This window comes from Microcaecilia unicolor, chromosome 1, assembly GCF_901765095.1.
Source record: "Microcaecilia unicolor chromosome 1, aMicUni1.1, whole genome shotgun sequence".
NCBI lineage: Eukaryota > Metazoa > Chordata > Amphibia > Gymnophiona > Siphonopidae > Microcaecilia > Microcaecilia unicolor.
The window spans coordinates 272,553,768-272,577,687 of record NC_044031.1 but is presented as its reverse complement, the minus strand read 5'-3'; the positions used below and the strand labels follow the sequence as shown (position 1 = coordinate 272,577,687).

Here is a 23,920-nt window from a genome sequence, read left to right as displayed (position 1 = left end):
ACTAAGCCGCAGTAGCATTTTTAGCACATGCTAATGATTTAATGCGTGCAAAACATTAGAGCACACTAAAAATGCTACCGCACCTTGGTAAAAGACCCCCTAAGATAGCTCCTGTGCCAGTTGGTACTGGTCACAGTAAAGCTAGATATTTCCATCAAGAAAATAGAGGTTAAAAAAGGCAGAAAATTAGGGAATACTTGGAAGAGTTCGGGTCCCTTCCCTCTTACTTCCTCCTTCTCCCTGTGAAGCCCCTTATGGAGTTGAGGTGCTGTTAAACGACGGGAACATAATTTCTCTCAGTATTGCTGCAACTGAAGCTGAGATATGGAAACCGGGTGAGAGCGAACCCATGGAGGTGCTGAGTCAGATGCTGGATTTTTACAGCACTACTCTACACAACTGCTGAGCCACAGAGATATCAGACATGTAGGTGCCACATCATGTTCTAAGTTTTGGCTGCACTGAATATTAAAAACCAACCAAGGAGTTAATAGGCATGGAGGTGCCAAGTCAGTCTCTAAATTTTGTAGCATAACACAAAACAGAAGCTGAGCCTCACAAGTAACAGGCACAGAAGTGCTATGTTAAAAAAAAAATACTGCAGAATTTGATGTCTAACTGCTGGGACACAGAGATAACATGCAGAAAAGTGCCAAACTGTAAGTTTTACAGTATTGGATAAAATAGAAATTGAGGCACCAAACTTATAGGCACGAAGGAACTGCGTCACTCTGAATTTTGCAGCACACCATAAAACAAAAGCTGAATTTTTAAGGTACTAGGCAAAGAGATGCCAAATCGGTCTCAATCTGGCAACAATACATGGCTTTGGAGCTGAGCTTCTGAGATAACAAGTATGGAAAAGCTAAGATTATTTCCTCCAGTTTGAAGCCTTCAGGCCTGGTGAGCCACTGATAGTATTCTCCATTTCTGGCTTATTTTAATGTCATGGTACTAGTGAGTGCAGCATCTCCTGCTGAAACAGCCTTAGTTGTTTGGGAGAGCCTATTATAGCTACTGGTGGAGTGTGCCAAGCACGGCTTGCCCTGCAGTGTTTCCTGCTCAACTTCAGCATTTTATTCTCTCAGTTAGGGAGATACAGAGGTTAGGAAGAGGAAACTTCTCTGACTTCAGACACAATTGTCTTTGGCTTTCTTTCTTCTCAGAGAGGGAGATTTACAGTTGGTCATGCTGCCCTATTTTCTTCTCACATAAATCACGGGAATGGCAGCCATTTTTCCTTTTTCCCATATATATCTCTCTCACTTGAAATTAGGTCCTCCTGAAATCTGCCTTCTGGTATTGTAAATTCTAGAAGACTATTTCTTCTTTCCCTCCAAAGCTATAGTTTTGCTCCCTTACAGATGTGGAGATTAAAATTTCTGGGTCTGAAAGAAACCATTTCTGAAAGTCTGGTAAGACTAGAAGTCTTATTCATTGGTCTCAGCCACATCTTGGACAGTCCAGCTTCAATGGTGTCAGCAACCTTGGCAGCTCTTTTATTAGTAAGAGCGCGGTATCCATACTTAGAGATCCTTTTGCAAAGAATCTCCAACTGCACCTATCTTCAAGTTGCTGAATGTCAGTGAATCTGAGACAGCAGATTACCATGTCATGTGCATACTTGTATGGCGAAATTATTACCTACTAGTATAAAAGGCCTGTTTCGGTAGGCAAGAAAACGGGCGCTAACAAGGTATTCCCCCCTCCCCGTCTCCAGACCCCCCTCCCTCCCTCCTCCCAAATTGCAGACCCCCCTCCCTCCCGAGTTCCAGCCCCCCTCCCTCCCTTTCCTTTTGAGTTCCAGACCCCCCTCCCTCCCTCCCTCCCTTCATTGAGACCCCCCTCCCTACCAGTTCAAGGCCCCCTCACGGCCCTCCCACCGAGTTCCAGATTCCCCCTCCCTCCAATTTCAATACCCCCCCGCCCTTGGCGTTACTGACCCCTTTACCCCCGTGCTGCAACCCTGTCGACCCCCCCTTTCCCGCAGAAAACCATTCGCCGTTGCGTACCTGTGCTGACGACGGCCACATTTCTCTCTTCTCTGTGCCGGCGATTGATGATGTTCGGGTGGTGGATAGGTCCATTATGTGTCTGAGCGATGCGATTCGCGACGTCATGACGATTGGGTGCTAGCAAGGTAATCCCCTACCCTCCCTCCTTCTGTCCCTCCCACGGTGAGTTGCTGAGTGTGAGTGCTCCGCCCTCGACGTCATCACGTTGTAACACGAGGGCGGGGCACACACTCATGGGCAAAAGCGATCTACACAACTACAACTTCCGGCTTCATTAGAACGTTGGAGGTGCGTTTTATACAGAGAGATAATGCTAAACAGAATAAAATTTGAAAGCAAGTACTCGCAACCCTCAATACTGAAATTAGGACGTTAGTGTTCTGAGACAGCAGGTGCGTTATTTCTCAAGGACGGTACCTCCTACTATGAGCAGCACAATAGGGCAGGGCGCCAGCTTGCTAATTATTTAAAACGCAAAGAGTAGTGGTAGCATATATGCCTTTAGGTCTGGAGAGGATCTATGTACCTACTCTTTAGAGATAGCAAATCAGTTGAAAGCTTTTTATGGGCACGTGTATACACACACACACACATATATATACATATATGGCACTACTCCTGATAAAATCTCAACTTTTGGAGTCTTTTAAGACTCTTACAATCAAGCAGATTGATGCACTGAATAGTCCTATAAAGGGAGCAGAAATCAGTAAGGCAATAAAAGGCCTGGTGGAGAGAATTTTATGGATCTTTTCAAGAACTGGTAATTCTCAAATTGCTTCGGTTATATATGCATTTTTGTGTAGTCCCGTGCAAGTACATGCTCCTTTACAGAGGTGATTATGACCATTTTTCCTAAACCAGGTAGGGATCCACTTCTTACAAAGAACTATAAGCGTATTTCACTACTTAATTATGATTGTAAAATTTACTCCAAGCTGTTGGCAGATAGACTGGCCAAGGTTATGCCTCATCTCATTCATCCTTCGTAATGTGGTTCAACATTCCACATTAAGTCAAGGACTTTTCGTCACCATAACAGAGCTTATTCCTATATCTGGCCTACAAGTGATTATTTCGGAACCAAGGGATGCTTTGGCCCTATTACACGGGCATGTGCTTGATTCTTGCCAGTGTTTACAGCTTTTTTATATATTAGTGGGCATGGGCTTTACTAGGCCTTTTCACAGCTCCCTTTTTACTCACTGATCTCCACACTTACAGCTCTATGGCGTTGGCCCTCGATGGAACAAGTGTGAAGCAGGAGTCTTTGGTGCTTTTGTTCAGCACGGTTTCCAGTTTAGACACTGAGAGCCCCCGTTTTTATGGTTGTAACATCTTAACGACAATTCACTGTTACTCAGGATAAGCTGCTGCAACGAGCGTAGTTAGAGCACAGCCTCCGGAGTCTATCAGCTCTCTAAACCAGGCAATCTGCATTTCTCCACTTGCCTTCAGCAGTTTTGAACTTATGGGATACAGCATCCTGCACATTGAAAGTAGTAGTCCTGCATGTCAGGTGGAACTGTTTCTCTTGCCTGGGAGTAGGCAAGGAAACCAGGTTCCAGAGGGGTAATTGCATACCACCTTCCCTCCTTCTGCTGCCAGTATAGCAGAAAGTTAAGAAGAAGCTACACTGCAGAACAGTTGGAGAGGCAGCTTAACAACCAAGATAATGAGCTTAGCTTCTGAGCAGGTAACCTACCCGCAGCCTAGTGGGTGAGCGCAGCTTGTGGAGGTTAGGACTCCCGATGAGCGAGGCTGGCAGTGTCATCCCCAGTTCAGCCTGTCATCTGTGAGATAAGAACTGGTACTGAAATACATCTGTTATCTATGCCAGGATTGTGTACCTGTACAATAGTGCCTTGCTGGTAACACTAATGGATAAATATAACATTTGACTGGAAGTGTCCAATTTTGAAATAGCTCCTGACCTAGTTGAAGAACTTTGGGTCAGTAGGGTCTAACAATTCCTTGTTGGTAAGAAATAGATGAACATGACATTTGACCAGAAGTATGAACATGAACACCATTGCTTGGTCATTCAAATTACTAAACATTCTAAAGCTGCATGACACAGAACTATTTTCTTTGTCTTCATTAACTGGTCAGTGAAAATAACCCACATGTTCTGGACTGGTTTGGTAGAATTAAAGAAAATAAAATTATCAAGACAGAAATAATTTCTCCATAACAATTCCCAAATCAAGATTACTCAAATCTTACTCAGGCCTGCTTTGCCTTCACAGGGGTAACAAGCAAGATTGCCCACTCTCTCTACTTTTATTCAATATTACTTTTACAGACAGTAGTAGAATATATATGGATTTCAAATATAATAAAGTGGAATGAAAAGTCTATATACGCACATTATACCATGACACTTCTCATCACAGTAGAAAATTACAGTTTGAAAATTGTTGGGGATTAAGTCAAAATAATCTTAAAAGTAATCTTATTTGTTAACTTTTCTGTTATCAATTACTAAAAAACTAATTTTAAATTACTGGAAAGACAACACTATTCTGAACCTTGATGTGGTGAAACTAGGTATATCTGACACACATGAAACAGTTGCTACTGAAAGAAGAAATTGTCTTCATAAATGTAAGCAGAACTGAGCTCTTAAGGATAAATGCATTGCCGAATAATGCATTGTTATTGTTTTGTATTAGACTGTTAAATAAAACTATGATATTTAAACTGAAAAAGAAATTATGCTTTTAACAGGGGTATTCAATCCCAGAGCTCCAGGGTTGCAGAGATCCACTTCATATGATGTCAACAATGACTATTTATTAGATGTATGTTCCAGCTTGATTTGCACCTTTTGGTCCTGCAAACCAGACCCTCAAGGACTGGAAGCAAATGCTCCGTTTTAGAGAGCTTCCTCAGAGATTTTGATGGTGAACCTTCTCTCATAGCCCCACCATTAGTCCTCATAATCTGATAGGAAGATCTGTCAGTACAGCAACTAATGATAACGAGTGACCTCTTTACTGAGGCTATTTGGACCAAGAACAAAATGAAATACATTTTTTATATGGATCTGTATACTTTCAGGGGTAATTTACATATACTTTACATATGGAAAAAGCTGTTTCAAATGCAGAAAGGTAAAATTTGATTTTGTACGTTTTTCACTTGGGCTTTTTTTTTCCCCAAAAACGGATCAAAAAGAAACGCACAGAGCACAACAATATCTAGCAAGTGGCCATTTTTGAAAAATAAAGACATTTTCCTGTTTCAAAAATTGCTATATTTGCTATTCGGATTCTGGACATTTTGAGCAAAACGTCCAAAGTCAGACTTAGCCGTCATATTGAAAATGCCTCTCTACGTAACTTTGTAAGTCTATGTGCTTTGAAAATGAGCACCTTAATTATTAATCCCTCCCCCAAATTCTTTTTGAAAATGCCTTAGTCTCATGTACCAGTCTTACTGAAAACTGCTATCTACTACTACTTATTTCTATAGCGCTACCGGACGTACGCAGCGCTATAGTTATTTTTTATCCTGATAGTTCAGGTTCCTTCCTATCTATATATATAAAAGGCACCACTGAAGCCTCCAGCCGGAAGTGTGAAGCGCCAGAGATATCCGGTTTCCCCATGAGTGAAGGAAAACAGCACAGCACCAAATCCCAGGAAACAGTGAAGGACTCAGAGGGGGGAGGGGAGAGACATGCCCTCACTCTCTCTGTAACAAAAACACAGAACAGCAGGAAACAACACTGAAGGACTGGACTTGGAGGGGGGAGGGAGAGTGGGCAGAGGGCAGGGACACACACTCCCACATGCACACTCTGAAGAAAACCTTGCTAGCCCCCGTTTCATTTGCATCAGAAACGGGGTTTTTTTTACTAGTCATTTTATAATTATAACAGCACAAAGTCATTCATTGAAGGGTTTCACTGCACTTCCCAGAAAGAAAAACAAAAAAGCTCCCCGGGAGTCTGAGTGTCTGCTAACTATAAGCAGATTACTGCAACCTCAAGATATTTGTCTTCGGATGTCATTTCCAAAATTTAAGTCTACTTATTTTAACTCAGCATTTCATTAATTCTAAATTTTAGAATATAGCTTATTGCTGCAAGTGGAACCCAGCAATGCTTCAAGTTTCCCTAACTGCCTTGCCTAATATATATCTTATTTGATTAAAAAAATGTTTTCTATTAATTGGCCTTATAGGCTTAAAAGTGCAAAATTAAATGTGTAACATACACCTCCTACTGTAACTATGTCTTGTTTTTATTTGTTTCCCTTTTTATGGTTTGCGAACCACTTAGATATTTTTTGATTATTAGTATATAAATTAAAGATACTTGATCCAAATAAAAAAGAATCAGATTGAGGGAAGAATGCAAATTAAAGAACAGGGATTGATATCATTAGCAATGATGAGAAAAAAAAAGTACAGTACTGCAAATAAAAGTCAGATGGAGTTTTGATAATCTACAGGATCTCACTTAAAAAAATGATTAAAATTACTCATACTTGTTTTGTTTTTGATATAGCATAGCGAGTGCATCCAGTTCACGAGCAACTCGTGGATGTTCGGCACCATAAGCATTTTCACTGATTTCTAGAGCTTGCTTATATAGCTGCTCAGCATTGCCAAACTTCTTAGAATGCACATAAACTCCTGCTAGCTGGTGAAGAGACTGTGCCACACTGGGATGATCTGGATCAAGTGCTGTTTCTCGAATCTCTAGAGATCGCTGCAATGGAGCCACAGCCTGAAAAAGTCAAAAGTGCAGGTCACCATATCAAAAGGCAAACATATTTTGCCTGCTACCACATCCTATGATCCTCTCTCTCCATAAGCCTTCTCCAGCTACTGCATCCCAGACTCCTCTTCCTACACTTTTCCTTTGCTATTACCTCTCACAGTTCTCTCCTGCATTTTCCAATGAAATTGTGCTTTTCATGCTACATCTCCTGTACCTTTCGTCCATAATCACATCTCATGTTCCTCCCCCCTCCCCCCCGAGCCTCTCTCTTGTGACGGCATTCCATACTCCTCTTCCTGTGACTGTTCCCTACTACCAAATCCCACTCTTCCTTGTACCTTTTCTCACTTATTGCATCTCATGCTTCACTCCCTGAACCTCCCCCTCTCATGCTACTGCATTCCACACTGCTTTCCCTGTGCCTCTCCCCTAATAATTGATCCTATACTCCTTGCTATCCCCTCCCAAAGCCTTCTCCCCTGCTATCCCATCCCAAGTTCCAGGACTGTACTGAGAGCTGTGCAAGTGGTGCAGTTGAACAGGGCACTAGGGAGATGGGGTGTGTGTGTGTGTGTGAGGAATTGCAAGCATTCACTCCCCTTCCATTTTCTCTCCTGTAGAGACCATGGCACAGTGGGTGGGGTAGGGCACTGGGGGGAGGGGGGGGGGGTTGCACAGGGCAGTATTCCGACTCAGGAAGATCCCTCTCCTTGTACTTTTCCTACTACCAAATTAAAAGTTCCTCTTCCTACATCTTGCCCATGCTCCTCTCCCTGTCCCCCTCTCTCCTGCTATCCCATTTCATGTTCTTATCCCTGAGCCTCTCCACCCATTATTCCATCCCACACACCCCTCCCTGTGCCTTTTCCCTGCTATCCCATTTCATGCTCCTCTCTCTGTGCTTCTCTCCTACTACCACACTTCATTAGGAGCCAACGGAATTTTGCTTTTGGTTATGGCACTGAAACTGGTCCAAAATCCTTCTGCCTGGTTTTTGGATTTGGGCAAAAGTTATTTTAATTTTCTGCACGTTTTTGGCTTCGGATGAAAAGGACCATGTGTTTTCGGTAGACGCTGAAAATTTGTGCTTTGTCCCATATCTCCATCCCCCTCCCCCAGAACAGGAATTGCCCCTCCTCCCAGACCCAGAATACCTCCTCATCCTATCTTACAATCCCTGGTAGTGTAGGGGTGTAGATGAGGCTCATTATTACTGACCATTCCAGCTCTGCTCTCAAAATGGCTGCTGTGACTGGAGTGTTGCTCCTGACCTAACTATACCACTAGAAAGTGTGGGGGGGGGGGGGGGGGGGGGAGTTACTCTCTGTATTTGTTTTGTACTATGATTGCAAGTAATGCTGTTATGATCCTGCTCCAAATAAATGCTTTTGATACAAACTTACAGCAGGAATTTAAGTCTGTAAATTTGAGATGATAAGTTCCTTAGGAACTAAACTGTGGAGTTACGATGTCAACTGTCACTCTGAGTGTGGCATGAAGTCAGCCACTGTAAAAGCACCATGGCTTTCAGTTTTAGTTTTCATTAGCTGCAGTCCATATGTGTGGAAGGCTATTTTGCTTGGAGGTAAAATATGGTCTTTTGTTATTTAAATTATATTCTGCTTGAGCAGACATCACTTTTCAGCAGCAGTGTCTCCCTTTCTTGCTATAAGTTGCAACCCGGACTTCCTTCCTGGTTTTGACTCTGGGGCTTTTCACAGATGGAGACTAAAGGACTGAAATATCTTTAGCAGCTTCTTAAAGATAAGGGAAAGTTGAAACCATTCTTGGAATTACAAACTAGCTTTTTGTTACCTGACATGGATCGTTTTGCTTATGTACAATTGAACCATTATGTCCACAGCTTGCCCTGGGAGCACCTGTGTGAGGATGTTCAAGAGATGCTCAATGATGCATTCACCTTGGGTTCACAAAATAGAGTACCTCTGGTCTATTATCAAAGATATCTCCAAAATACCACTGCGAATACTGACTATTCATGTCTGGCCAGGCAGTGGCTGGTTGATCTGTCAGTGGAAATTTTGGAGTCTCAGGTCAAAAAGTGCTTGCACAGCACTCAGTGACAATTGGTTAATGTGACTTTGTGAAAGCTTCAATACAAGTTTGTTCCGAGTATATATTTCTCCCCATAGGGACCACAGGGCTGCCTTTTCTGCTTCTGGTAACTGTCCTAAATGTCATCACAGCCTGGTGATGTTAGGGCACATGTCCTCCGATTCAGTCCTTTTGGCAACAGATTCTTCAAAGCGTTGCCGCACAATGGTCGAGAATCTTTCTTTGGAGCTGCATTTACTTTTTGATGCCCCTCAGAAATCTTGGTCTACTCCACCAGGCTTGAGCAGCTTTCTTTGCCGACTGGTGTTGATGGCTAAGAAAGCCATTTTACTGTTTTGGCATAAGCCTTTAGCGCCCACAGTGGCAGTGTGGAGAACTCAGATGATGGCCCTTCTATCTATGGAACGCTTTAATATTTCTGTTATTGCCTCAGTGCAAGGAGAATGCTTTCAACGGATATGGGAGTGGTTTTGGGTGACTGTCTCTTTTATTCTTTCACACAGTACAGGGATTAGTAAGGAAGGGTTAGGTGTAGGTTCTACTGTTCTATTGTTGAAAATTGTAAGTTCTTTTCTGTTGGTTTTGGAGTGACTGCAATATTTTTCACATGTTTGTGGTTGCTATTGTTCTCTATTTGTACTGCACAATGTTTAATAAAGACGAATTTTACAAAAATTATATTCTGGCTTGGATACTATGGGTTTAGCAAAAGGATGCAGACTGCAAGTTCTGACTATACCCAGTGGCTCTCATTAGTTCACATTCATATAACCAAATGTAATTTTTTGGTTTCAGTTTAAACCACATGATGAGTTTTGGCAGCAATTTCATTTTGGGCTGAAAACTTTCATACAGTTTCAGTGGCAGTTTTGGTTTCAAGTTCTTATTCTATGGACCTCACCCCATGCTCCTCTTCCCTTGCTATCCCATCCTATGTTCCTCTCCCTGTGCCTCTTCCCTGCTATCCCATCCCATCACAAGCTCTTCTCCCTGACCCTCTCTCCCCTGTTATCCCAGCCCATGCTCCTCTCCCTGAGTCTCTCTTCCATCATCCCAGTCTACCCTCCTCTCCCTGAGCTTCTCTTCCATTATCTCATGCTATGTTCCTCTCCTTGAACCTATTATCCCATCCCATAGTCCTCTCCCTAATCCTCTCTCCCATTATACCATTCCATGGTTCTCTCCCTGAAACTCTCTCCTGTTGTTCCCATCTCATGCCTCCCTAAGCCTCTTTCCCATTATCCTATCCCATGCTTCTCTCCCTGTGCCTCTCTCCTACTACCACATTTCATGTTCTTCTCCCTGCACCTCACCCACATTTCTCTCCGAGCCTCTCTCCCCTTCTATCCCATCCCGCACCTCTCTCCTTGCACCTCTCCCTTGCAATTCCATCCCACACTCCTCCTCCGGTGCTTCTCTTCTACTACCATATTTCATGTTCCTTTTCCCGGACCTCACCCCACGCACATCTCTCTCTCTCTCTGCCTCTCTCACTTGCCCATCCCATGCTCCTCTCCCTATGCCTCTCCCCCCTGCTATCCCCATCCCATGCTCCTCTTCCTGCAACTTTCCTCTACTAATGCACCTCATACTTCTCTTCCTATGCCTCTCTCCTGCTACTGCATCTTAAGCTCTTCTTGCCATGCCTCTCCTTTTTTATTGTACCATATGCTCCCCTTTCCCTGCACCTCTCCCAATGGTCACCCATTATGCCTCTCTACTGGTATTGTATACCATACTCCTCTCCCTGATACTGCATTCCACGCTCCCCTCTGTGCCTCTCTTTGTTACCCCATTCTCATGCTTCTCTCCCTCCGTCTCTCTACTGGTAACAATAATCAATGAAAGCAGTACTTATCACGTGAGGACATTAGGATGGAATGTTTGGGGGACATCTGCTCTGAGCTGGGTTTTGTTTGGATGACCCATTTATAAGTGGAGTGTTAAATTCAATTTTATGTTTTTATATTTGTATGTTATGTCAGTTGCTGGGTGCATTTTTGTAGGGCAGTAGAAATCAAGTTTACTAAATAAATAAATATTGCACCTCACGCGCCTCACCCACTGCATCTCATGTTCTCCTCCCTATTTCTTTCTGCTAGTACTGTCTTGTACCACATGCTCCTCTCCCTGGGAATAATAAGGAGACATACCTAAAGAGGTCACAAAGCTTGACACTCGCAGACATTTGAATTTACCTGAACTGTTTTTCCCACTAAGCCACACACCTCTTTTAATGTGGTTACCATTCAGAATTTATTGGGTTCACAATGATTTTTATAGGAATACCTGACTGAGAAGACCAAGGTCCTTGAGAAACCGCCCCAGTGTCTCATATAGATCAGCTAGGGAGGTCATGCTTTCCTCTCCTTCACAGCTCTTTTCATACCGCTTTAGAGAGTCAAAGTATTCTGCCGCCATGGAGGTTTTATCCTTTCCAACAAACTGCCAGTAGCTCAGTAATTCAGCAAAATGTCCCCTAATTTTAACAAAGAAAAGTGGAAATAAGTGAATCCAAGCATAAAAAATATTCTTGAAACAGAATCAACACAAACCTTTCCTATGACCTTTAAACAAGCGCATATATTAATGTATTTATTTTCAATTTTAAAGTGGTTCAAGCAAATAAAGCCTCAACCCCCCTCCCCCCCCAGATATTCCTCTGATATTTTCTGTATAATTTATCTTGGCTAGTTTTAGTTGCAACCTGCATAAATTACAGCATATCCTGGTCATGACCCAGGCAGGTCTCTTTACAAATGCCATTTGGTCTGCTTCTTTTTATTTGACTAAGTTTCAGCATTAAAAAGAAGGCTAGCTGTTCTGTGACAGAAGAGAGCCGTGTTGGGGAGTAAGACTTGCCTACCTCAGATTGTAGAGACTGGTACAGCCATGGACCCAGACGCAAGTGACTTCCACAGAACTGATAAAGAATCCATTCCCTAGTATGCTCCTCTGTCACACTTTAACAAGTAGAAAACCAACTTCTCTTGCATCTTATGGTGTAACTAGTAAAAAGGCCCGTTTCCGAAACAAATGAAACGGGCGCTAGCAAGGTTTTCCTTGGAGTGTGTATTTTTGAGAGAGTGAGAGAGAGAGTGAATGTGCGAATGTGTGTGTGTGTGTGTGACAGAGAGTGAGTGTGTGTGGGTGTGAGTGTGTCTGTGAGAATGAGTGTGTGTGTGATGTGCATGGAAGTGCGTATGTGTGACACAGTGAGTGTGAGAGAGTGTGTTTCACACAGATACAGTGATTGGGAGAGAGAAAGTGAGACTGTGCGCGAGTGTCTCTGAGAGAGAGAGTGTGTGCCAGGATGGTCCCCCCTCCTGCAAGATGCCCCCTCCCTGTCTCCTTGCCATGTGTAAGTGTGTATTTGTGAGAGAGTGAGTGTGTGAGTGTGTTTGTGAGAGAGTGTGTGTGTGGGAATGAGAGTGTGTGTGGGAATGAGAGTGAGTGTGTGGCAGGATGGGCCCCCCTCCCTCAGATGTGGCCCCCTCCCTCTCCTCCTGCCAGGTGCAAGTGTATGTTTTTGTGAGTGTGAGAGAGTGAGACTGTGTGCGAGTGTCTCTGTGAGAGAGTGTGTGTATGGGAATGTGAGTGTGTGTAAGAATGAGAGTGTGTGCCAGGGTGGCCCCCGTCTGCCAGGGTGGCCCCCTCCCTCCCAGGTGCAAGTGTGTGTTTGTGACAGAGAGAGAGAGTGTGTGTGCCAGGGTGGGGCGCCTCCCTCCCCTCCCCCTCCCAGATTTAAGTGTGTGTTAGTGACAGAGAGTGAGTGTGTTTGTGAGAGAGAGAGAGAGTGTGTGTGTATGAAGGAGAGTGTGTGCCAGGTGAAGGTGAGTGTGTGCCAGGGTGGCCCCCCTCCCTCATTGCCTGCTTCCCTGCCAGGGGCCCCCCCCTCTCTCTCCCCACCTCCTCCTCCTCCAGCCCTCCCTGCCACTTGATCCCTTTCTTCGGTACTCCTCCCCCTGCCTGCTAGCACTGATGTTTACCTCATCCTCTTCTGTCCCTCCCTGCCTCTTGATCGGCGATCTTCATGACTCCTCCCCCTGCCTGGTACACACCCACCTTCTCCTCCTCCGGGCCGCCCTGCCACTTGATGTTGTATCTTTGGTACTACTAGGGCTGGCTCTATAAAAAGAAGCGCTCAGCTGTCCTGAGCACTAACTACAAAAAATGTTTAAGAAAATGTAAAAACGCGGCACCGCAGGCAGCCTTGAATCATTGGCTGCTGGCTGTGCAGGCTCCTCCCGTCTCTTACGTCACTGCCCCCGAGCGACGTAGGGGCAGTGACGTAAGAGACGGGCGGAGCCTGCACAGCCAGCAGCCAATGGCTCAGGCTGCCTGCGGTGCTGTGTTTTTTTTTGTTTGTTTTTACATTTTTTGTTGTTTGCACTCAGGTTAGTCAGCTGATTGTTTTTTGTTTTTAGCACCGGCCCTGCTGCTGAACATGAGAAGCAGCAGTGGCCAGCAATGGGAGCTGGGGCTGGCGCTGTCGCGGTGGAGGAAAAGTGAGCTGGCAGGGCCCGTCTAGGGTCGGCCATGGCTATGCCCCTAGCAGCAGTCTTGAGCGATTCTACTCCTCCCCCTACCTGGGTTGTTGTTTGCTGGGGGGGTGGTGTTACGTGTGTTTGCGGTGAAACCTGGAGCGATTCTACTCCTCCTCTGCCTGGGTTGGTGTTTGCTGGGGTGTGGCTTCAGTGTGTTTGCGGTGTCAACCTTGGGGGGGGGGGTGTTTTGGTGACGGGCGGCGACTTTGGTGGGTGGGGGACGTGCTGGGGGGGGTTTTGTTCCGTGTGTTAGCGGTGGCAACCTTGGGGGGGTGTTTTGGTGATGGTCGGCGACTTTGGGGGGTGGGGGAAGTTGGGAAGGGCGGATAGTGTGTTTCCAACCTTCTAATGGGACGTCATTTTAGGTTGAGCGCTGTTATTTGCTGAGTGTCATTGCTCCGCCCTCGACGTCATTACGTTTGACGTGTGGGCGGGGCAGACACTCATGGAGCAAAAAAGTGGTCTCAGCCGCCTCACTTTAGAATGTTGGGAAAGTGAGGCTTCATTAGAATGTTGGAGGTGCGTTTTATATAGAGAGATAGTGTAAAGCTAATAAGGACATCATTTGCAAATCTGAGAGCTATTTCACCTGTGAAAGTGTTTTCCTCTTTATTTTCTTATCAAGCTGCTAGTGCTTGGTGTACTCTACCTGGTGAGACAAGATTCTCATCTAGCTATGCTATTTTTAAAAAAAAAAACTATCAAAATTGTCCTGTTTCAAAAATATCTTCTACTAAGACAGCATTAAATTTGCTACTGGTTCATCTTTTACCTTCTATTAATCTGTAATTTCCTAGATATATAATCTAGTCTTCTTGTTTGTAATACGCTTAGAACCATTGACAGAAATTAGCTGAATATAAAAGGCATAACTGTAAGTAACAATGATTTCTTACTGCAGTTTCTAACCAAAACAAATGAACTAGCTCTGAGTGGTGTCTAGTATAAGACTTATTAAAGTGCCTCGCAAATTATATAGCCTGTTTGTGTGTTTATTAATAAATGCCATCAGACATCCCTGAGCAGTAGACCACACTGATAAAACACATAACATCAAGACAATATTTGTACTACTCAGTCTGATACACTTGTGTTGCTAGCTTGTGACTTGTGATTAGACCAAAGGGTAAACTTCAAAAGATGAGTTGGGAATAAAACACAATGTGAGGAACTACACATGAAAATCAGCCCTATGCGCTCAATGTGGACCTTGAACTAACTAAAAATATTCCATTTCATTATTTATTTGGATAAAGAAGAGTGGTTGCCACATTGGTCCAGTAGACTGTATGGCGATAAAGGTTAACAAATAAAATAAGATAATATTACATTTATTTCCTTTCCTTGCCTGCTGAAATCCACCAGTACACTAATATGGATAGGAGGAACATATTAAAGATATAAGCACCACAATTTTCAAGAAGTTATGCTTTTAAACGGCATGCATTCCCTACAACCATCCATTTTATAGCACAATCTCAAAGTAAACTTGGGTGCATCTTAAGTTTGAAAATCTGGATGGTTTGGTGCATGTTTAAATGACATGCAAAACTACTGAAAATTTATCTTTAGGTTTTTCTTGGTTATTTCGTATAACGCATCTTTTGTTGCTGACACCAAGACGTTTGGTTTTCTTTGGTAATCTTATAGTGCATTAGCAGCTATAACTTCTTGAGAAGCAACACTGTGTGTTTAAGCAAGGAGTTCAGTATTTACATCATTGTGATGTCACAGCGTACATTAGCATTGCATTATATCTTGCGGATACTGGGTTCTTCAGACTGTTTTGCTGTTTCACATACGAACCAGTACGCCTTGTAGCGCTATAGAAAATGCTAAATAGTAGTAGTAGTAGTAATTATACTGCACGTGCAAAGGTAAGACTCCTCAAATTTTCTTACATTTAGTTTTTTATGCAGACAATTTTATGCAGAGAGATTGTATATGAAGATTTATCAGTTGTGTTTTTAAATATATAGCAGTCCTTTGTGTTGTCATTTTCTTGTCCTTCTTTTGACGTCCCGACATATCTGATTCACCAGCCACGTTTTATTAATTATTTATTTTATATTTTATTTATTCAACTGTTCTTCAGTCTTTTTTCCTGTCTAGTTTCAGCATCCTGATTAACAATTTACTAGTTTCCTATACACCATGTATTCTCATGATATCACAGCTGTTTAATCATCTCTTTACGTTGTACTGTTTAGCGCTTCCTTTTTTCTTCACTTTTCCTGCCAGTAGAAGATATTTCTAACACTAGTAGCTTTCCTTGAATATACAATACATGTACTAGTAGACTATTTCCTGTTTCGGCAGTGGTGTCATTTTACTTATCGGCAAGAGCACAGTTTTTTGTTTTATTGAGACTGCACCCGATCTTTACCTACTCTTGCCATATAGAGTTTTGTTTTTTACAACATTAGTGCTTTTAATGTATTTTCTTACAGCCAATAACTGATATATACACATGACTTCAGATTTAAAAAAATATATATATATATATATTTCTTTTCACAATTTTTGGTGATTTGAATTAGTTTTAAGATCAAGATTAGATTAAGTTCCAAAGTTGGAAACCCTCTAACATTTAGCATTTTCCTGCATCAGAAATAGTGCATTCTTTCACAAAACGTGTGCAGTTTAGGAAAATAGTGCACAAAGAGTACAATATTTACAAATTTGCCCTTGAAGTGAGAAAAAAAATAAACCAATACAAACAAAACGAAAATTCCTATATACAACATGGGAAACTAAACTAAAATGAAAAATTCTGGGCCGCACATTCTTAACAATTACAGTGATGTGAAAAAGTTTTGACCCCCCCCTCCTGATTTCCCCTGTTACCACATATATGTCTCACTGAATGGTTTCTGATTTTTAAACAAAATGTAATATTAGACAAAGGGAAACTGAGTAAACATGTACCACAGTTTATAAATTATTACTTCATTTATTTAAGGAACAAAGTTAGCAAGACCCATATAAAAAGTAACTGCTTCCTTAGTTACTCAATCAACCATGACGAAACAGTGGGTTTCTAAGCCTATGAACTATATTATTTTACTGATGACATGTATTTCTCCTAATTATTTTACCGATGACATGCATTTCTCCTAATTATTTTACCGATGACATGCATTTCTCCTAATTGGCCAGCAGATGGCAATTGTCTTTTTTTGTTAAAGCTGTATCAGAAGTAACGGTTTTCTTCTTCCCACAAAATGCTGTTAGCTTAAGCTGTAAGGTAATATGTTTTAATTTCAGATAAGTGAGTGGAAAGAGAAGGTTTTCTTTTCCTGAGATCCTGTGAACAGTTACATTTCATAACCTGTGGCAGCTATATCTTGTTCCTGAACTCCCCAGGTACTATTTAGGTAGTAGATAAATATTTAGATAATTTTATATTTGATCCATATCCAGTTATCTGTTATTGCCTGTTCTTTCCCACCTGTTTTATATGGCTCACTGTTCTACTCTGACAATAAACCTGAGTAGTTTACTGACTCTGCTGTCCTGGACTAACATTGAACACATCCAGGCTTGACTGCAGCAAAGATTCTACAAGTATGCTATGCCACGATCAAAGATAATTCCAGAAGAAATCAGAAAAAAAGTTGATGAAATATATCAGTTACATTACAAAGCCATTTTTAAAGCTCTAGCACTCTACCAAACTACAGCGAGAGGCATTATCTCCAAATGGAGAAGTCTTGGAAGAGTGCTGAATCTTCCCAGGAGTGGCTGGCCTGGTAAAATTACTTCAAGAGTGCAGTGATAACTTATCCAGGAAGTCACAAGACATCCCAGAAAAACATTCAATGAACTGCAGGCCTCTCTAACTTCAACTAAGGTCAGTGCTCGTGACTCCACAATAAGACAGAGACTGGGGAAATGGAATTCATGGGTACATAGCAAGCTGGAAACCAATGCTATTGCAAAAACACACCTGGATGCCTTTTGAGATAATGTGCTATTGACAGACAAGTCAAAAGTGGAACTCTAGACAACACAGACTCCATTATACCTGGCGTAAAGCAAATACACCATTCCAGAGTAAGAACATCACACCAACAGTCAAACATGGTGGCAACAGTGTGATGGTGTGGGGATGCTTTGTTATCTGGGGACCTGGAAAACTTGCCATTACTAAAAGAACCATGAATTCTACAACGCAATGTCCGGTCTTCTGTCTATGATTGAAGATGAACTGTAATTGGGTTATGTAGCAAGACAATGATCCAAAAAACAAAAGCAAGTCTACATCTGAATGGCTAAGGAGAAACAAAATTAAAGTTTTGGATTGGACTAGTCAAAGTCTTGAACCCAATAAAAATACTGTGGCAGGACATGAAACGAGCAGTTCATGCATGAAAACCTAAGCCTGTGTCTGAATTAAAGCAATTCTGCAAAGAAAAATGGGCTAAGATTACAGAGGCTGACTGAAACTTGTGGTTTTGGTTATGGCCAAAACCGAATCCGTGGCTCGGTTCTGGCCAGAACCAAAACTGACCCCCCCCCCCCCCCCACCACCACTGCAAGCCTGCCTCCCCTACCTCCTCTGACAGAAAATACATTCCAACCCCCGGGCCGCTCCACCACTCCCCCTCCTCCGCTCCACCCCCATAGGCCATCTCTGGGCCTACCTTGGTAAAGGCCCTGGTGGTCCAGTGGTGTCTTCAGGGGAGGAGCATTCCAAATTGCTCCTGCCCCGTTGGCTGCGCTGCAAAAATAGTGGCTGTGACTTTCGCGGGGGTGGGGGTCGTGGCTGCCATTTTGGAATTGGGAATAGCCTGAGCAGCAGCGACTTGCTGCTACTCAGGCCATTCCAAATTCCAAAATGGCAGCTGCAACCTCTCTGGCAGTCTCACGGGACACCACGGCTGCCATTTTGGAACTGGAAATGGCCTAAGCAGGAGCAAGTCGCTGCTGCTGAGGCCATTCCCAATTCCTAAATGGCAGCCACAACCCCCAGTGAAAGTCATGGCCGACATATTTGCAGCGCAGCCCTACAAATAAGCACTCAAAACAGCATAGTACTTATTTGTAAGTGGGGGGGGGGGGGGGGGGGGGGGGGGGGGGGGGGGGGAGGTAATTCACGTGGGTTTGCCATAGGCGAGGCATACCTTTAGATGGGCAACTTACAGAATACTGTAAGTTTCCTGCACGCCTGCTACATTTAGGCACCAATATTTCTTCCAGATTTATAGCAGGTGTAAATGGAGGCACTTAATACACTAATACTGGACATCCAAATGTGCATATCGATTAGGCTTTCATCCCACATTATCGGGGCACTATAAATGGAGGTGCCCTGTTGTAGAACTGCCCCTGTAGCATAAGATAGGTGAAAAAGACCAACTGATCCATCCAGTCTGCCGTTATTACTGTCCACACTGCCAAAGATAAATACCGGTGATAAAGCATGATCTCAAAATGCCCTGCTGGCTTTCCTGACTGGGGATATGCCCCAGCTACTCTCTTACCTTTTGTACAGATTCTGGGATACAAAGAGATTCAGCAGGCATTCACGTAACTTGTGCTTCTCCCCCAGCTGCTGAAAGAGCCAGGGGAGTTCATCTGAACTCCTCCAGGTTACACGTTCTCGGCTAGCGAAGAAAGCAATAAAAAAACATGCATTTTAGAAAATTATTATAGGCAACCTCTTTAAAAATAGAAATGTGAACAATAAAACAAAAAGCCTTTCTTGAAAGATCACAGTCTTGCTCTCCTCACAAATCAGTGATTCACATGATTCATCAGAATTCACAAATTCACATGAATGCCACCTTTTACTAGGAATAGCTAGGATTAAATTATCAAAAATGATTTCCCCATGAGAATCTGTTGGGTACTTCTTTTAAGTGACTTGGATTTTCTACTGTCAGACAGTATGATGGGATCCATGGGCCACTCGTCTAACCCCATATGGCATTTTTTTGTTCTTCCAAGTACTTCTTAAAGAGCTGTGCTATGTGTGGTCAATAACTTTTTTTTTAAATTGTATTTTCAAGCATACAAATGGAAAAGAAAAAAAGAAATATCTTACAGCCCCATGCAGTACAGATTCAGATTATCAAGGTTAAAGAGTCAGTTCATTTTGCTAATCCAACGTGGTTTTTTTTTTTTTTTAGCACTGCCACATCCCTGACTTGATAACACTGGATGATCTCTGTGTTCACACTAAAGAGTTGCACAGGGACAAACATTTCACTCATACCCGCTGGAATCTAACCCATCCCCGCCTGTCCCCACTGGAATCTCCTCCATCCCCGCCTGTCCTCGGCTAGTAATCTCCTCCCATCCCTTGTGCTAAAATAACCCAATTTGTGGTAAAATAACTCAACTTAACAGTTGTCCATGTTGATAACTTCCCCTCTCAGTGCTTATGGGGATTTTAATGCTATCAACCATATCCATGAATTTTTTTAGTGCCAGTATAATTGCCATGGCGCAAGGAAAAGATAGGTAGGCTGGCCCGGCATTATATTTCCACAGAAACCCCACAAGACCTGCATTCATCCCAGCAGGAGTCCCATGGACCTAGAGGGGATTCCCACAGGACTCTTGCGGGAACTGCGGTATTCCCGCTAACCCGGTTCCCATGCAGCTCTTTAGTTCACACACTAAACACGAACCTGCAGGGCTGACACTGTGACCCAGAAGTGACAGGGTTCAATGGGAGACCAAGATTCATTTCCTGATTTAGGGTCTCCAAACTGGGATGACTAGGGTTAGGAGTGCTGTGGTGGATGCATGTTCACCATGCACAAAGAAGGAATAACTCCACATCACTCATAGAGGAGGTACTACCATCTGCTAACCAGAAATGCAGAAATCCCCAGCTCTGACTTTTCAGTAACAGCATGTTGCTGTCGTTCGACTGCAGAGATAGAGGAAAGTCAGGTGCTTAAAGATAATGGTGTCATGGTGCCACCATCTCAGACCCTCATATAAGAAGATAGTTTCTGAGAATGGTGAATCTTGCAACCGAGCAGTGCTGGAAGGCTAGAGGTGGAAGTGTGTTTACCTCAGGCTGGAAACTAACAACAAGCAATTAAGGCATAGGAAATAAAAACATGTTTGTTATGTAAAGAGCCTGCAAGCATCAGACAACATATAAAGATGCTTTCTGTGACAGTTAAGACATTTGCTTGACCTACTTCAGCTGCTTGGTGAAATACTTTATTAATGTTTCTCTGTATCCATAAATAATTGTTTCTCCTTCTTGCATATATTCCAGTTTCACGGCTTCCCAAGCCTGCAAACAGAACTCAGCATTATGTTTGTCATTTGTTGCTGTCATAGCAAAACACTGCTGCCAAAGACAGAAGGCAAATCTTCATTTTTCTCATATTCCTTTTCCTTTTAAGGCATGCAAACAATCACAGTCAACACATAATGGGCCCCAAAGTGACCAATACATGGGTGATGTTTATGTTAAGACTGTACCGAATATTTGGCCCCTTGGTGCCCTGAATGCATTATTCGTATTCAGTCGAATACGAATAATGAATATGGGGCACTAGGGGGTCACTTATGTTTAATAAAACTTGATATACTGCCTTTCAAATTCAAATCAAAGTGGTTCACAATTTAAAATTAATTTTAAAAAGGTAATAAGAAAAGAACTACAATAAATTGACAGGAAAGGGATAGGGAAGAGAAAAGCTCATTTCCAGAAAAAGGAAGAAAACACAAATCTCATGCTGTTTGTCCAGTCAAACCTCAACCCTCACAGGGAGTAGGATTGTTCCGAATGAATCACTGAGGGGAGGGAATTCCAGAGAGACAGGGCAACAAAGAAAAAAGCAGAATGATTGTTGATTCCATTGGTGAACAGTGAACAGCTGAGTGGGAAGGAATACAGGAGGAGATAAGGTAGGAGAGATAGGATGGAATACCTGTATACAAAACATTGGTGCTGCCTTCCACTCTTTGTATACCTCTGTCAAAGCTAAGAACCCAAGATTAAAAAAAAAAAAACCATTGAAGAAAACAAAAAAAATTGGTTTTGTTTGAGCTTCCAAAACACCATCAGAACCAAATCTGATGCAGCCAAAACTGTCTCTCCATGGGCTGTAAATCAGAGATAAAACTTGAAACTAAGGGTAAAATGAATACCAAGTAACTCCAAAATGTGCAACGAGTTCACTGTTTTTATTCTCAGCTTTCACAGTTTCCCTGGGTGGGTTCTGGACTGGTCTGGCATTACTGAAGGAAAGGAAATTAGAACGTAAGAACAGTCATACTGGGTCAGACCAATGGTCCATTCAGCCCAGTATCCTGTTTCCAGCAGTGGCCAATCCAGGTCACAAGTACCTGGCAGAAACACAACTAGTAGCACCATTCCACGCTACCGATCCCAGGGCAAGCAGTGGCTTCCCCCATGTCCATCTCAATAGCAGGCTATGGACCTTTTCCTCCAGGAACTTGTCCAAACCTTTTTTAAACCCAGATACACTAACCTCCATTACCACGTCCTCTGGCAACGAGTTCCTGAGCTTAACTACTCTAAGTGAAAAAATATTTCCTCCTATTTGTTTTAAAAGTATTTACATTCAATTTCACAGAGTGTCCCCTGGTCTTTGTACTTTTTGAATGACAGAAAAACTGATTCACCTCCACCCGTTCCACTCCACTCAGGATTTTGTAGACCTCGATCATATCCCCCCCCCTCAGCTGTCTCTTTTCCAAGCTGAAGAGCCCTAACCTCTTTAGCCTTTCCTCATACAGGAGCAGTTCCATCCCCTCTATCATTTCAGTTGCTCTTCTTTGAACCTTTTCTAATTCTGCTATATCTTTTTTGAGATACGGTGACCAGAATTGAACACAATACTCAAAGGTGAGCTCTCACCATGGAACGATACAGAGGCATTATAATATTTTTAGTCTTATTTTGCATCCCTCTCCTAATAATTCCTAGCATCCTGTTTGCTTTTTTGGCCGCCGCCACACACTGGGCAGAAGATTTCAAAGTACTGTCTACAAATGACACCTAGGTCTTTTTCTTGAGTGCCGAGTGCTGACTCCTAAAGTGGAACTAGCATTAGATAACTATGATTCCAATTATTCTTCCCAATATGCATTACTTTGCATTTGTCTACATTAAATTTCATCTGCCATTTGGATGCCTAGTCTTCCAGTTTCGTAAGGTCTTCCTGCAATTCTAAAGAATCCGCATGCGTTTTAACAACTTTGAATAGTTTCATGTCATCCGCAAACTTAATCACCTCACTCGTTGATCCGACTTCCAGATCATTTATAAATATGTTAAATAGCACCAGTCCCAGTACAGATCCACGCAGCACTCCACTATTCACCTTCCTCCACCCTCTGTTTTCTGTCCAATAACCAATTCCTAATCCACAACAGAACATTGCCTCCTATGCTATGACTCTTTAATTTTCTTAGAAGTCTCATGAGGAACTTTGTCAAAAGCTTTCTAAAAATCTAGCTACACTATATCAACCGGATCACCCTTTATCTACATGTTTATTCATGCCTTCAAAGAAATGAAACAAACTGGTGAAGCAAGACCTCCCTACGTGTTTTGTAACTTTATTCTTTACTAGTAAAAAAGGCCCGTTTCTGACACAAATGAAACGGGCGCTAGCAAGGTTTTCCTCGGAGTGTGTATGTTTGGGAGAGTGTAGGTGAGAGTGTCTGTTTGAGAGTCAGAGTGAAAGTGTGATTGTGTGAGAGAGAGCGTGAGTCTGGGTGTGAGTGTGTTTGTGAGAGAGTGTGTGTGTGAGAATGAGAGTGTGTGCGAGAATGAGAGTGTGTGCAAGTGTGTATGTGAGACACAGTGTGAGTGAGAGTGTGTGTGTGTGGGCGAGAGAGAGAGTGTGTGTGAGACACAGATTCTCTGTTTGAGTGAGTGTATGAGACCAAGCGAGTGTGTGAGTGACTGTGTGGCACATAGAGAGTGAATGTGATACAGTGTGAGACAGAGTGTGTGAGAGTGAGAGTCAGAAAGACATTGTATATGAGAGAGAGAGAGTGTGAGCCGTGCCCTCCCAATCCATGGCCATCTGTCCCCTGCCCCCTCCATTCATCCTTTTCCAGCAATTCCCCTCTGTCCCTGAGCCCTGCCCTTCCAATCCATGGCCATCCATGTTTGTCTGTCACCTGCCCCCTCCATTCATCCCTATCCTGCATTTCCCCTCTCTGCCTGAGGCCTGCTCTGCAATCCATATCCATCCATGCCCATCTGTCCTCTCCATTCATCCCTATCCAGCAATTCCCCTCTCCCTGAGTCCTGCCCTTCCAATCCATGCCCATCCATGCTCATCTGTCACCTGGCCCCTCCATTTTCCCTATCCAGCATTTCCCCTCTCTGCCTGAGGCCTGCTGTGCAATCCATATCCATCCATGCCCATCTGTCCCCTCCATTCATCCCTATCCAGCAATTCCCCTCTCCCTGAGTCCTGCCCCTTCCAATCCATGCCCATCCATGCTCCTCTGTCACCTGGCCCCTCCATTTTCCCTATCCAGCATTTCCCTCTCTGCCTGAGGCCTGCTCTGCATCCATATCCATCCATGCCCAT

The 23,920-nt window shown here is 43.1% G+C and overlaps 1 protein-coding gene across 1 annotated transcript in view; it reads right to left on the bottom strand.

Annotated features, from left to right (window-relative positions):
- LOC115472384 (nephrocystin-3-like) overlaps positions 1–23,920 on the bottom strand; it is a 228,543-nt gene that overhangs the window by 43,966 nt on the left and 160,657 nt on the right. The window contains exons 19-22 of the mRNA XM_030206641.1: positions 20,534–20,631; positions 18,857–18,979; positions 11,113–11,302; positions 6,512–6,753 (exon numbers count right to left, since the gene is read on the bottom strand). Coding sequence (XP_030062501.1) covers positions 6,512–6,753; positions 11,113–11,302; positions 18,857–18,979; positions 20,534–20,631 — 653 coding nt within the window. The remainder of the gene's footprint in view (positions 1–6,511; positions 6,754–11,112; positions 11,303–18,856; positions 18,980–20,533; positions 20,632–23,920) is intronic.